This window comes from Prunus avium, chromosome 6 (assembly GCF_965620075.1).
Source record: "Prunus avium chromosome 6, drPruAviu1.hap1.1, whole genome shotgun sequence".
In the NCBI taxonomy this organism is placed as follows: domain Eukaryota; kingdom Viridiplantae; phylum Streptophyta; class Magnoliopsida; order Rosales; family Rosaceae; genus Prunus; species Prunus avium.
Window position 1 is genome coordinate 38,175,266 of NC_142289.1, and position 12,450 is coordinate 38,187,715.

The window sequence follows — 12,450 nt, forward strand, 5'->3', positions numbered from 1 at the left end:
TGACAACGCCAGTAGGCTTTGTAAAGCTCGCATTCCCTCTCGCTCCACCACCACGTTGGGCCTAGACTATACTACCAATTGGGTTCTTATTTACCATAAATTTCTATGTGGAATTCATAATTACCCATTTACTCCCGCCATTATGAGTAAATTTCGTAAATATCTCAAATTATATACTCATGGTGTTAGTAAAATTACAAAAAATTCCCATATTTTTAAATTTATTGGAAAGACAGTATGAAATAATACAATGATTCATATTAAATTGTGGGTCACACACATCATCTAATGTGGACTCGAGATAAACGAATAACAGTCGACAATTTTGGATGATCCAAGATACAAATAAGGTATTAGATACGAGAGTTGTAAGTCTAACCGAATCTTTTGAAGAGACAATCATTTATGGCTCCACATAACTTGTAATATAGGGAAATGAAAGAAGTGCATTGTTTGCCACGACCTTAAACGACTAAACAAAATTAAAAAGGAAAATCTTGTACAATAATAAGGTAACGACAAATTCTATAGATTTTGAAATAACAATCAAAACATGAACAAATTCCCATTACTCTGGAAGTTCGAAAATCCCAAATATGGAGTAGAGCAAGATTCAAATTAGGGCTACAAAGAAACTTGTATATGAATGAAGCGAAAGTTAACAAAAAAATACCGTCAATGCTAGTTTAGTACAAGAATTGCACCTTAAAACTTCACTCATTCAAGTTTCCGTATCAATTATCATTCAATTTTTTATTTGAGCTATGAGTATGCAAGTCTCTTTGTAAGCAAAATGCTAACGACACTTGCTTAACAGAGTCTCTCTACAAGGACTTGTTGACACCTCATGATTTTGGCTCGAGAATTAATGCTAGGTTTTACTCATTTTACATGATAAATATGTGGTGGCAACAAATCCTTGTAAGAATTATCTTTTTGAACAAGTCTCATTTGCATTTATCCTCTTTGTAATATTTCAACTCATTGTTTCGTAGTAATCAATTTGTGAGCGATCCCGATCATAGCTGCACCAATAAACATTTATCCTCTTTTTAAGTTTCTATTGCATCAACCCAATCGAACCGCACAACCTGATTATAGTGAGTTGGGTTGGTTTGGCCTACAAATGAGAGGGTTTTGGGTTCAAAAAAATCATAAATCGCTATTTACAAGTTAGGTTACAGGTTGTAACTAAAATTTTAAAATAGGCTTAATTTTGAGTTAACCTGACCGAACCTCCCAACTTGATCACAAAAAGTTGGTTCTAATAATGAGCGGATCTTGGGTCCAATAAATCATAAACTGCTATATATTGGGTTGGATTACGAGTTAGAACGAAAACCGACCCAACCCAACTCATATCCACTCCTATTATATACACCATATTTCTCTTTGTCTACCAAACTAAGTAAAATGTTAATTACACTCCTTTTAAAGTAAAATAAATTTATATTTAAAGATGGAATATATAGCTTAAGGGTAATATAATAACTAAAATCTCAATCTTTGCTCACCATCTTTTTCTGTCTCACATCTTCCTTTTTTTTTTGCTTTAGTTGTTTATTGCAATAACTTCTTGTGTTGCATGAGTAACATGTATAAGACTTGGTTGTAATTATGTGTATGTAGTCATTTCAAATATATTACATTGAATTTAGTAATTTCAAATCCAAAATAGTCCACTATTGCCAAATCATAATTTATATATTAATTTATTTAATAAATGTGTTATATAATTAGTAATTCAAAAAATTTAGTAATTTATGGATACAAACATCACACATGTAGCGGAAGAAGACATAAGACATAATTTTAAATTGTTTTTAATCTTGTTCTAAGTTAAAATGATTTCCCACTCCCATTTTATCCACTTAAGCTCCCTTTTGTTTTTTTTAAAATATTTTTTACTATAACATATAAGAGAGTGTAAGTGAACAAAAGAATAGTGGGAAAATATAATTTCCAACAAAATGAGTGTAAGTAGACAAAAGATAAGTGAAAAAATCAGCTCTTTATTTTAAACCAAAGCAAGGTTTCTTTTTTATATACGAGATCTCTCCACACGTGCTAGGCATGTGTTGGAAGTTACCACACACAACAATTTAAACAAATATTTGAAAATAAATAAAAAAAGAAATTTTGGGAGAGAGAAATTTCATGATAAATAAAATGTTTATTTACCGTATTACTTGTAACTTCTAAGTTTATTATGAAAATGGTTTAATACTAAAATGACAAAATTGACATTTCGTCCATACAATACAAGTTAAAAGGAGAATTAATATGTAGAGGGAAAAAATTACATAAGTGAAATAAGTGAAATAAATTTAAAGAAAACCTCAAAGTTTTTAAATAAGAAAACTATTATGTTTAGCTAATTTTATTTTAAGTTTTTCATTTGATATATCTGAACTGCATTTTATAAGCGAAGAGAAAAAATTCCCTGCCCAAAAGAAACGCGGAAGTCGAATTTTAACCGAACTAATTTGCGTCGAGCGGGAAATGCACCGCGCTCTCCAAACCGTGGAAATTTTGGATATTTAAAAGAACTCAAACTTAATTTCCAGCTCTGCACTTCCTTCTCGAATCTTCATAAATTCAAAACTCTCGAATCTGAGTTTTGAATTTGAATTTAGGGTTTCTCAGTGCTTCGAAATTAAGTCGCTTCTCCAAGAATTCTGGTACGATGCCCAAGTCTGCGAAACGCCAACGGACCCGAAGCCAAAGCCGGGACGTTGACGACGCCGAGCAACTCAGAGCCGTGAAGCGCGAGAGGGTCAACGCCAACGCCGGCCGAGTTGAAAATGAGTCGGATTTCCCGAGTGAGCAAGACTCCGTTCAACGGCGAACCCTCCGGTCCGACTACCTCGCCGTCAAGAACCTCATCAGTGGTATGCATTTCTACTTATCGGAAATATGTGTTGTTAAAAAATAGAAGAGTTTTGCATTTCCAATTGTTTTAGTTTAAATTATAATTTTTTCCTTTTGTTGCAGAGAAAAGAGATGATTTAATGTGTCCGGAGTCGGAGAGGTTCTGTCTAATCATCAATAAAGTTGAGAAATTGCACGAGCAAGGTATCCCCAATCACTTTTTGATGAAATCGTCTGTGTTTTATTCCTAAGAATTCATCAACTTTGATCTTGAATATTTAAAGCGTTTATGTTATTTATTAATTTTTTTTTCCTTTCGTTGTGTTGTTGCTTAATGAGAAGACTAAGTATTTGTGAAGAAGAATGAAATTTTCGTATTTCATGAGCTCGTATGTTGATTTTGAATATAAATTTGCAATGCCCATTTGGCAATTTTCAGTTCAGAAGCCAAGGGAACAAGTAGCAGATGCAGAGGCGCTGCTGGACATCACTAACACACTGTGGACGTCTGTTAAGTCACAGTCCAGTGCAGGAATTAGCCCATCAGACTTTGTTACTTGTGTGCTTAATAATTTTAAGCAATTAAATAGTTCATTAGCCAGCCAAGAGGATGCGCCTGTCTCAATTAAGTGGAAGGATATTGGACTTGCTGTTTCACCCATTTTCAAGAGGGCTCATGGGTGTTGTACCATGTGAGTTCTTCTATGATTATGTTATGTGTGACATTGCCTTGGTTCTGTACTAACTCATGGTTCTGCTATTTTTTCTTAAGGCTTGGACCCATGAATACCGAGTTGAAACAAAGGAAGGCTGTGGTTCGCAGCAAACATGCAAAGCCAACCACAACTGATCGACCTGATGAGGTAAAGTTGATATTATTGGCTGTATTCTGTAGAAATCATACTCCTTTGTTTTAGAAGCATTTCCTACAATTTGTACGAACTTTGCTGATGATATGTTCACGTTTGTGGTTTATATGCAACAGATAGATGATACTCAGGGAGAAGAAAAAACTGATACTGACAAGAACATGTCAACAATGTTTGACATTCTTAGAAGGAACAAACGGGTTAGACTTGAAGGCTTGATACTAAATAGGAAGTCTTTTGCACAGACAGTGGAGAACTTATTTGCTCTGTCATTCTTAGTCAAAGATGGCCGGGCTGAAATAACTGTGGATGCAAATGGTTCTCATCTTGTTTGTAAGTAGATTATAAAAGCATACAAATTGATTATATTTTGTGTTTTAGCAATCTATGCTTTTGGCTAAGTCATTATTTCTCTTTTTCAGCACCTAGGAATGCTCCTGCTGCCAATTTAGTGGCATCACGTGAGGTGGTTTATGACCATTTTGTGTTCCGATTTGATTTCAAGGACTGGAAGGTATAGTAACTAGCCATTACTTCAGGTTTAATGTTTTATTTAATATGTCTTGCACCATAAGTTTCATCACAGAAGCATGTTCTTGCATTATCCAGGAACTGGAAATAAGCCCATCTCAGTGTCAAAACTGCCAAATTTGTAGAATTCATTTGGTATTTTGTTAAAACAAACTGTTTGAGAAACTCTAAACATAAGACACGACTGCATATACTGAGTTGAATTTGTTCTTCTTGTCAAATTATATTGATCTTTATTTTCTCTTACGGTCATATAAAAAGAAAGTTGGCATCCTAGTCTTTATGTGCATCACTCTCCCACCGCATCCATTTCATGCTTGATTGTCTGCCCTTTTGTGAATAATTTTTTTGTTGCTTTGCAGTTAATGAAGGATATGTTGCCTGTTGGCGAGGAGCTGATGCCACATAGAAGCCCCCCAAACTCCTTACCTGCATCTCAAGAGGAACCAGCAGCATACAGTTCCCAAACAGCCTTACCCACAACCCCGATTCGAAAACTTTCCAGAAATCGTGGCCGGCTTGTGCAGGAAGAATCAGTTGTAGAAGAATCTCCTGAAAATGATGATGCTGCTGGAACCAATGTCGTTCGCAGGAGTAAGCGCAAGCTTTGATGAAGAGAGACTAGCTAGATAACTGCCATTTATGCTCTATGGTTCGGTAACTTCAGTTACCTGCTCCATGTCTTTTTGAGTCCTATAGTGTAAATTGGATTAGGAAGATTGCCTTGTGCTTAGAAGTCTGTTTTGCATTAGGTTGGCTTTTGATGTTTTGACCCTTTTGGAGTTCGTTGACTTGTGCCACTAGCGTTCTACTCATTGTAAGCGTACCCTCTACTGGACTCGGATCGGATTGTAAAAATGTGCAGGCTTCATGTATAATATGTTCCTTGTGACATTAGAGAAAGAAAAATGTAACTTTTGTAACATTATTGTTTCAACCATCCTTATTCGGAATTTATTTTTTTATTTTTGTGATAACACAAATGAATATCAAAGGCAGATTGAATTTGATTATTTATACACGTCCTAACAAGAATAAACCCATCATCAACCACAAAATCTTTAAGTTGATTTAAGCATTTCAAATAAAGGTTCTTGAAAACTGTTACAGTCCCTAGGGTAAAATTTCTCTCATGCCAAAATGGGGCTGCCGGACAAGACACCTGAGGGTTGGGGGAGGGCACAAACTAACGGCATTAGTTGTCTACAGTACAACTCATCACTTTTGGATTATCATTCAGCCAGCCTGCCTGCCTGCTGCCTCTAACTATCATCCTCAGTGCTGAGCCTTTGGAATATCGAGTTTCTCGAAAATTGGACTGTCAACTCCCACACCCATTGCATTCAAACCATTGTCCACATATATAACACCGCCAGTAATGGCAGAGGCCAAAGGTGATGCCAAGAACGCAGCAGTGTTCCCTACCTCCTCTGTTTAATGAGATTTGTGACTTCAGTATCTCTAACAGAAAAAGGGAAGAGTAAAATAAAATTGAAGAGGAGACTGGTAAATTACCTGCAGACAGTTCTTTTTGTAGAGGTGCATTGGCTGATGAATAGTCAATCATCATATCAATAAATCCTATTGCTTTTGCAGCACGGCTTCTCAGTGGACCTGAGGATCAAAAAACAGAAGTTGAGGTAATACTAGCCAAAAGAAAAACCTCCAGGAAGCTTAACACCTATGTAATTCAATAATTTTTTTAACGAAGCTCTAATCATGGTTGAGAGCAAAAAGATCTTCCAGATATCACCAATATAAATGACCACAATAGTCCACCCATGAGGATTCCACTATTAATTTAATCCATAAGATATAGGATATACGGTACCAGCAGATATTGTGTTGACTCTAATTCCCTTTCTTCTCCCAGCTTCAAAAGCAAGAACCTGAATAATGCCAAAATTCATGTCAACGCAAGCTTGGAAGGAATGGAAACCAGGATAAATTACATGTACAAGTGCATGGAAGAAAAACTCACTCGAGTGTCACTCTCGAGAGCAGCTTTTGCAGAGCTCATACCTCCACCATATCTGCAAAGGATAATTCAAGAATTCATCATCATGAAAAATTAGCAAAAGTAACTCCATACACAAATGTGAAGCAGACAATGCATAGAAAAGATACCCAGGAATGATCCTCTCGGAAGCAATATAGGTAAGAGAAATTGATGAACCACCTGTAACCACAACATTCTAATTCAAATTAAAGATAACACAAACAGAAGAAAACAATACTGGATAACTCAATGTAGAAGCTTGCCTGGATTAATTATTGGGAGGAAATGCTTGAGTAGAGAAACATAGGAATAACTCGATGCTGATAGAGCAGCGAGATATCCCTTTCTGGATGTCTCCAGCAGAGGTTTAACTACCTATTAAAGAGAAAAATTAATATGTGCCAAGAAAATAGAGGATAGAAATTCCATTATGAGTATTAATGTACCTCTGGTCCATTTGCAAGTGAGTGCACAAGAATGTCAATGCTGCCAAAATCACTCTTGACAGATTCAGCAGCTTCCTGCAAAACATAAAATCAAGATTCAATAAAAAAACATATGTTGTTTGAAGAATTATGTTATCTGTATATTTAAAACCCAACTTAAGCAAAATCTGAAACCCTTCATCTAGATCATCAAATTGGAATGTTGTCAAACGAGTCTCAATAGCCATTGAGGGGTGAGATGCTGAATATCAGACAACATATGATATTTAAAATTCAACATTTTGGAAAGGCAAGAGTAGCAACAAGGAAATTCCTTACAGCATAAACAAAAGATAAAATTCATGACCAGTAGAATGCAAGACTTAAACTACAATGAAAGAGGAACTTAGCCAAACTGTTTCTAAAGTTGGTGGCTGAATGTCATGGATCCTCATTCAGTTCCATTTTATTAGGAAGTGATCTCCAGGGAAAGTACAAAAAGACCTGTTACTTTGGCACTGAAATTATGTTCTAATTTGTTGTCTGTCCATGTTTAACCTTAAAACAAGTATAATGCTCCAACATACAGTCTAAAGTTTTTCTAGAAAAACTTAAAAACAAATACTAAGGCAGTTTAATTCATACCTGGACAGTCCATTTACTGGATCCTGCATAGCGCTTATTTGTTTTTATCTACATGAAGGAACACCAAAACACATTAAGTATATTTGACCATTTTCATCTTTTAATAATATAAATAATATATTGCTCCCTTACATCATCAGGAACATCCTCAGGGTTGTCAAAAACAGCATCTAGGGGATATATCTTGGTAATCTCCATTAAAGAACCATCTGGTAACCTGAAACATCAAATGTCTTGTCAGAAACTATTCATCAAATTTACCGGCTAACACTATTCAAAACCAGATCTAACATCTTACACGCGTGACTCATCAAACTTTCCACGTCGCAGGCTGGACTCAAAAATGTTCAGAGCCTGCATATAAGCTCTTCATAGTCAGTAACTACATCATTATCAAAAATTAAGAAAGAGAAAAGGAATTTATGAAATCCTGGAGATCAGGCCAATCAACTTACAGGCACCCATGTGCCCACAAGAATTTCAGCACCTGCAGCAGCTAGAGATTTTGCAATTGCCCAACCATATCCATTATCATCAGCTACACCAGCGATAAATGCCCTCTTACCTGCACAAAGAATATCCATATTTAGTTGGAAAGGTATAGTGCTCATCAAAAGGCAGGTACCTAATTGCAATATGGACAACAACTTGGGCACATATACAGTATTCCAGATCAGTAAAAATCTAAAAGCTAACATTTGAAGGAAATATTCTGCACATACAGCATCACCAGTTAAAATTTACTGTATTTGATCAGATAAAACATCATCGTGAGAACAATGCTGTTCCTCCAAGCACATTCTCTATAGCTACAGTCAGCCTTCCCAAGTGTGTACATCCAAAACAAGGAGAATTATGTAAATAGAAAACCGAAAGCTGATAAGTACAAACTTTCAGCTTTCTTTATTGCAATACAAAGATCCATGATAGGAAAACAAATCATTACCACAAAATATGACATTAAAGTGAATTAAAAGACAGAAATCACCAATATGAGCTATCTTTAACAAGAAAAGAAGAGGATAATGAAAAAGCAGCAACAAGTCCATTACATTAAAGAGGAAGGAATGAAGATAAAACATTTGTTCAATACGAGTGAGGGAGCAGAGAGGTAAAAAGAAAATTAACCTTTCAAATCAATTGGCAACCCTGAGGCAGGCTTGTTTTCACTAGCTCCAGCCATCGCCTTTGTAACAAACTTATCCATTTTTAGAGATGATGATGTAAAGCTCCGGTGGAAAGGTTGTGCAGATGCTATATGGCATGCACTCGAAAGCTTAGTCCATGAAGCCAGCTTAAAATTACCATTAAGCATTGCAGCACTTGACACAGAAGCTCTACGAGAAGAGGAAATGCAGGGTCTGGAAGTTGCCATTTGCAGGCTGGAAGCAGCAGTTGTTGCCATATTCAATAAATGGAATCTCACTAAGGAGGACAAAGATCTACATAATGCACTAAATCAGAATTAATATTCACAAAGCCATGAAGGAAAACTATAAATAGAATCTTGAAAACAGAATTCTTAACAATAATAAAAAAGTATTTTTTTTCCTGTTTTAAATCAAATGACTTCCATTGTTCAACTATTACTTGCACTCAGTGTTTTTAAAGACATGCCTTCGCGCGCGTCGGAGCGAGGCGGTCAGCTGTTTCGCGAGTTGCACGTTTAGCGCGGGGAAGGCGTAAGGAGCGTTGCAAGGCGTGGCCAGGCGAGCCAGATCTGGACACTTCTAAACCGGAAGAAATTTTGCGAGTCTGCAAATTGGCTGCGACTCTGCGAGGAAGACGACTCACGCGTTTGTTTTTTAGGTTTATTGTTATGAAACGACGTCGTTCGATTGCGTTTAAAAAAAAATCCTAACTGAAACGACGTCGTTTCACTTGGAATGTTTTTAAAAAAAACACCCGCAAGTTTCTGTTGTTTTTTTCTTTACCTTAATTGTAATAAGGCAAGAAGAATTAATATCATTCTTGCCTTTTCCAAATCCAGCCGGCTGTAGCTTATTCTACTTACCTTCTTGTTTTTGTGTTTTCTAAATTAATATATTAACACATAGACTTATATTTTATATATATATAGGGTAATACTAGGGAGATCATCTATTTGTACCATATTTGTATACCAACTGATGTGGCTGTTGAGTTGTCTATGCCACATCATTAAATGAGTTTTTAATATTTTTATTTTTATTTTTTTTACCTTTTACTTTAGAGCATCTCCAAGGGAGATGTCAAATACTAAACATCAAATTTAAATTTGATGGCTGATGTGGCAATTTGATATTTACAAAGTTTTACACTCCACCCGATATGTCAAATAAATAATTATTGTAACAGTCAACTCATTAAAGATAAAGAAGAAAAAAAATAAAAAAGGAAAATTATAAATGAAAGTAATAGCCGACTGTCTTTAAAAATAATAAAATATTCATTTGACATCTTGCTTTTGGGATGTCAAAAATAACAGCTGAACCTCCAACCTTCATTCCACATCAGCTTTGACAATTCGGTTGGAGTGATGTGAGATGTTATTTCTAGCTGTTAAATGTCTATGTGGTGCTTTTGACATATCGGTTGGAGATGCTCTTACAAACTCATTATAATCATATTAAAATCATTAAAAATTTTATAAAAAAACTCCGATCTCTTCTCCTACCTCCTACCCAGCTAACTCTCTCTCCCTACTCAACCCCACCTTTCAGCCACCCCTCTCCCGTCGCCCATCCTTCCCTCAACCATACACCAGTCATTGAGTTTGTCAGATTCTCATTATAGGTCCCAGATCTTGAAATGGGCATCTTTGATTGGATATTGTTAATTTATTTTTGCCATTATTTCACACATTCCTAGAAATCATTCAAGTGCAATCAAGTTTTGAGTTTTATTGATATTCTGAGTATGTAACCCAGATCCTGAAATGGGTTTTTGATATCTGATCTTGGACATTCTGCAAATTTGGAAACAAACAAACCGAAGTTGGGTTTTGTCTTTTTTTGTTGTTGGTGGGAAATAGATGGCTCATCCGACAAACTAGGGGTGGGCACGATCCGGTGTAGAGCTCGAACCAGAATCGAAATCGGCACTGTTCATCCGATCTGGTCTGGTTCGGTTTTTAGTAAAAATAGTGGAAAAATCGGACCAAATTGAACTGGTTGGCCCAGTTCGGTTTTCCGGTTTGGACCGGTTTTTTTTTGTTTTTTTTTTTGTTTTGTTTTGTTTTTTTTTTCCCGGGTAAAAAATCTGTTTGTGTTGTGCTTCAGTAGCATATAAGATAAAGCCTTGTTTCAGATTTCTGTAAAAATTTGGCCTCAACTTAAATAATTTCTACATGCCAAGCATATGCATTTTAACTTCCAAATACAAAATGTGGCCATCCAATCCAAACATACAAAACATGATTATCCAATCCAAACATACAATCTTAAAAATTATACAACCCAATGTAAAAATCGATAATTAAATTACAAACCAAATTAGAAGTTCGAAATATAAGCCAAAAATTAAAACATAACACCAATGAAGGCTTCACATATTAAATGATCACCGGAACGTAGAAGGACTTGAGTTGGTAGGTGCCGGTAAAATTGTAAGATCTACAAATAAAAACATAAACACATTAAAACATTAGGCAAACATGCAAACTATATATATAATTATAGTATACATCATTAAATCACATAAAACTAAAAACAAATACCTGACTCAATGGATTCATAAAACTCCATTTCTTGAATGGTTGGCTCATATTGTATAACGGAGATGTCATCGGACCTTAACCAATTTTGAGCACAAATTAAGGCCTCCACAATCCTAGGAGTTAAAGAAGCACGGAATGAATTAATCACCCGACCACTCGTGCTAAAGCATGATTCCGAAGCCACTGTTGATACGGGAATAGCAAGCACATCCTTTGCAATAAGTGACAAACTTGGATATTTAACCCCATTAAATTTCCACCACTTCAAAATATCGAAGTTGGGAACCATTTTTTCAATTGGGTCGGTTAAGTACTTATCAACTTCATGCTCCAATATCACGGTGTTACTTGCTTGAGATTCTTTTATCCAACCTTCTTCCATTTCCCAAAGGTGCTTTCCTCTTCCTTTTTTGCTAGAACTTGTTATAGTAATACTACTAGTAGAACTAGTATCACCATTAGCACTAGTGCATTGAGTAGGAGGTGGTGGGATAGCATACTCCTCATAAAGCTTCATTAAAAGCTCTTTCACTTCATTTTTCTTCTTAGTAGCATCTTGTGGGTTTTCAAACCTCCTCTTTAATACAAACTCCAAATTCCCCAACTTGTACCGAGGATCAAGAACAAGTGCTACCATCAAAAGTTGGTTCACTTTATCAAGATCACCCCAATACTTTTCAAATTTCACCTTCATGCTACATGCCATATCTTTCAAAACCGTGGAGGTGTGAGTTTCACTTGGTAATTGCTCTCCAAAGAACAAATCACCAATTTCACCCTCAATTGCAATCAAATTATGAAAGGTGGTGTGAGAAGCCGGATGTAAAGAAACACTCATCTTCAATGTCATATCATAAAATACCTTTAAAAATTTGACAAAGGTAAGTGCATTGCTCCAATCTTCCTTAGTTGGTGGCCCTACCCTCTTTTTAGGCCTATGAGATGCAACAATCCCCTCATCTTCCCCAACCGGTTCATCTTCACCAAACCAAGACGCAAATGGAGCATCATCATCTTCTCCCATTCTTACAAAGGCTTTTTCAAACTTCAAAGCGGCATCCAACATCAAATATGTTGAATTCCACCTAGTTGGAACTGTTTGTGCCTGATAAATCACGGCCACGAGCTGGCCGAAGGAGCCCTTCCTTTCGGCCCTGGCACTTGTTCGCAGAGGTTGAAACGCAGCGTTTCGCCAGGACATGTTCGCCTTCCTTAAAGAATTAAAGAAGAAATGCTAAGGCATGATCATCTCGGCCTCAAGCATAGGCCGAGGCCGAGGCCGAACAAAATTGCGGCCAAAAAATTAAAGGCAAATCATCACGTGACAACAGGGTCCCAGGCTTCATTTAATGAAGTAGTGCCTGCTTAATGCAGCAAAACCCATGGGCCACAAAGTAGCATTTAATGCATGAG

At 36.3% G+C, this 12,450-nt stretch overlaps 2 protein-coding genes across 3 annotated transcripts; one reads left to right on the forward strand and one right to left on the reverse strand.

Annotated features, from left to right (window-relative positions):
- The first annotated feature begins 2,414 nt into the window (after positions 1 to 2,414).
- On the forward strand, positions 2,415 to 5,224 carry LOC110770951 (non-structural maintenance of chromosomes element 4 homolog A). Its single transcript, XM_021975181.2, has 7 exons — positions 2,415 to 2,891; positions 2,995 to 3,075; positions 3,311 to 3,563; positions 3,644 to 3,734; positions 3,857 to 4,073; positions 4,163 to 4,254; positions 4,634 to 5,224. The coding sequence occupies exons 1-7, from the start codon at positions 2,687 to 2,689 to the stop codon at positions 4,880 to 4,882; spliced, it is 1,188 nt and encodes a 395-aa protein (XP_021830873.1). The 5' UTR covers positions 2,415 to 2,686; the 3' UTR covers positions 4,883 to 5,224.
- Positions 5,225 to 5,319: 95 nt separating this feature from the next.
- On the reverse strand, positions 5,320 to 9,134 carry LOC110770952 (enoyl-[acyl-carrier-protein] reductase [NADH], chloroplastic). 2 transcript variants are annotated; one of them, XM_021975182.2, is made up of 13 exons: positions 8,958 to 9,134; positions 8,469 to 8,782; positions 7,796 to 7,905; positions 7,639 to 7,694; positions 7,473 to 7,557; positions 7,341 to 7,388; positions 6,717 to 6,791; positions 6,534 to 6,645; positions 6,399 to 6,450; positions 6,253 to 6,304; positions 6,103 to 6,160; positions 5,787 to 5,885; positions 5,320 to 5,701 (listed from the first exon to the last, which is right to left on the reverse strand). In XM_021975182.2, exons 2-13 carry the CDS (start codon positions 8,743 to 8,745, stop codon positions 5,547 to 5,549), a joined length of 1,179 nt encoding a protein of 392 aa, XP_021830874.2. In that variant the 5' UTR covers positions 8,746 to 8,782; positions 8,958 to 9,134; the 3' UTR covers positions 5,320 to 5,546. The 2 variants fall into 2 exon arrangements, with proteins under 2 accessions (XP_021830874.2, XP_088111277.1); XM_088255151.1 differs by having other exon boundaries at positions 8,931 to 9,134.
- Between the last annotated feature and the right edge of the window lie 3,316 nt (positions 9,135 to 12,450).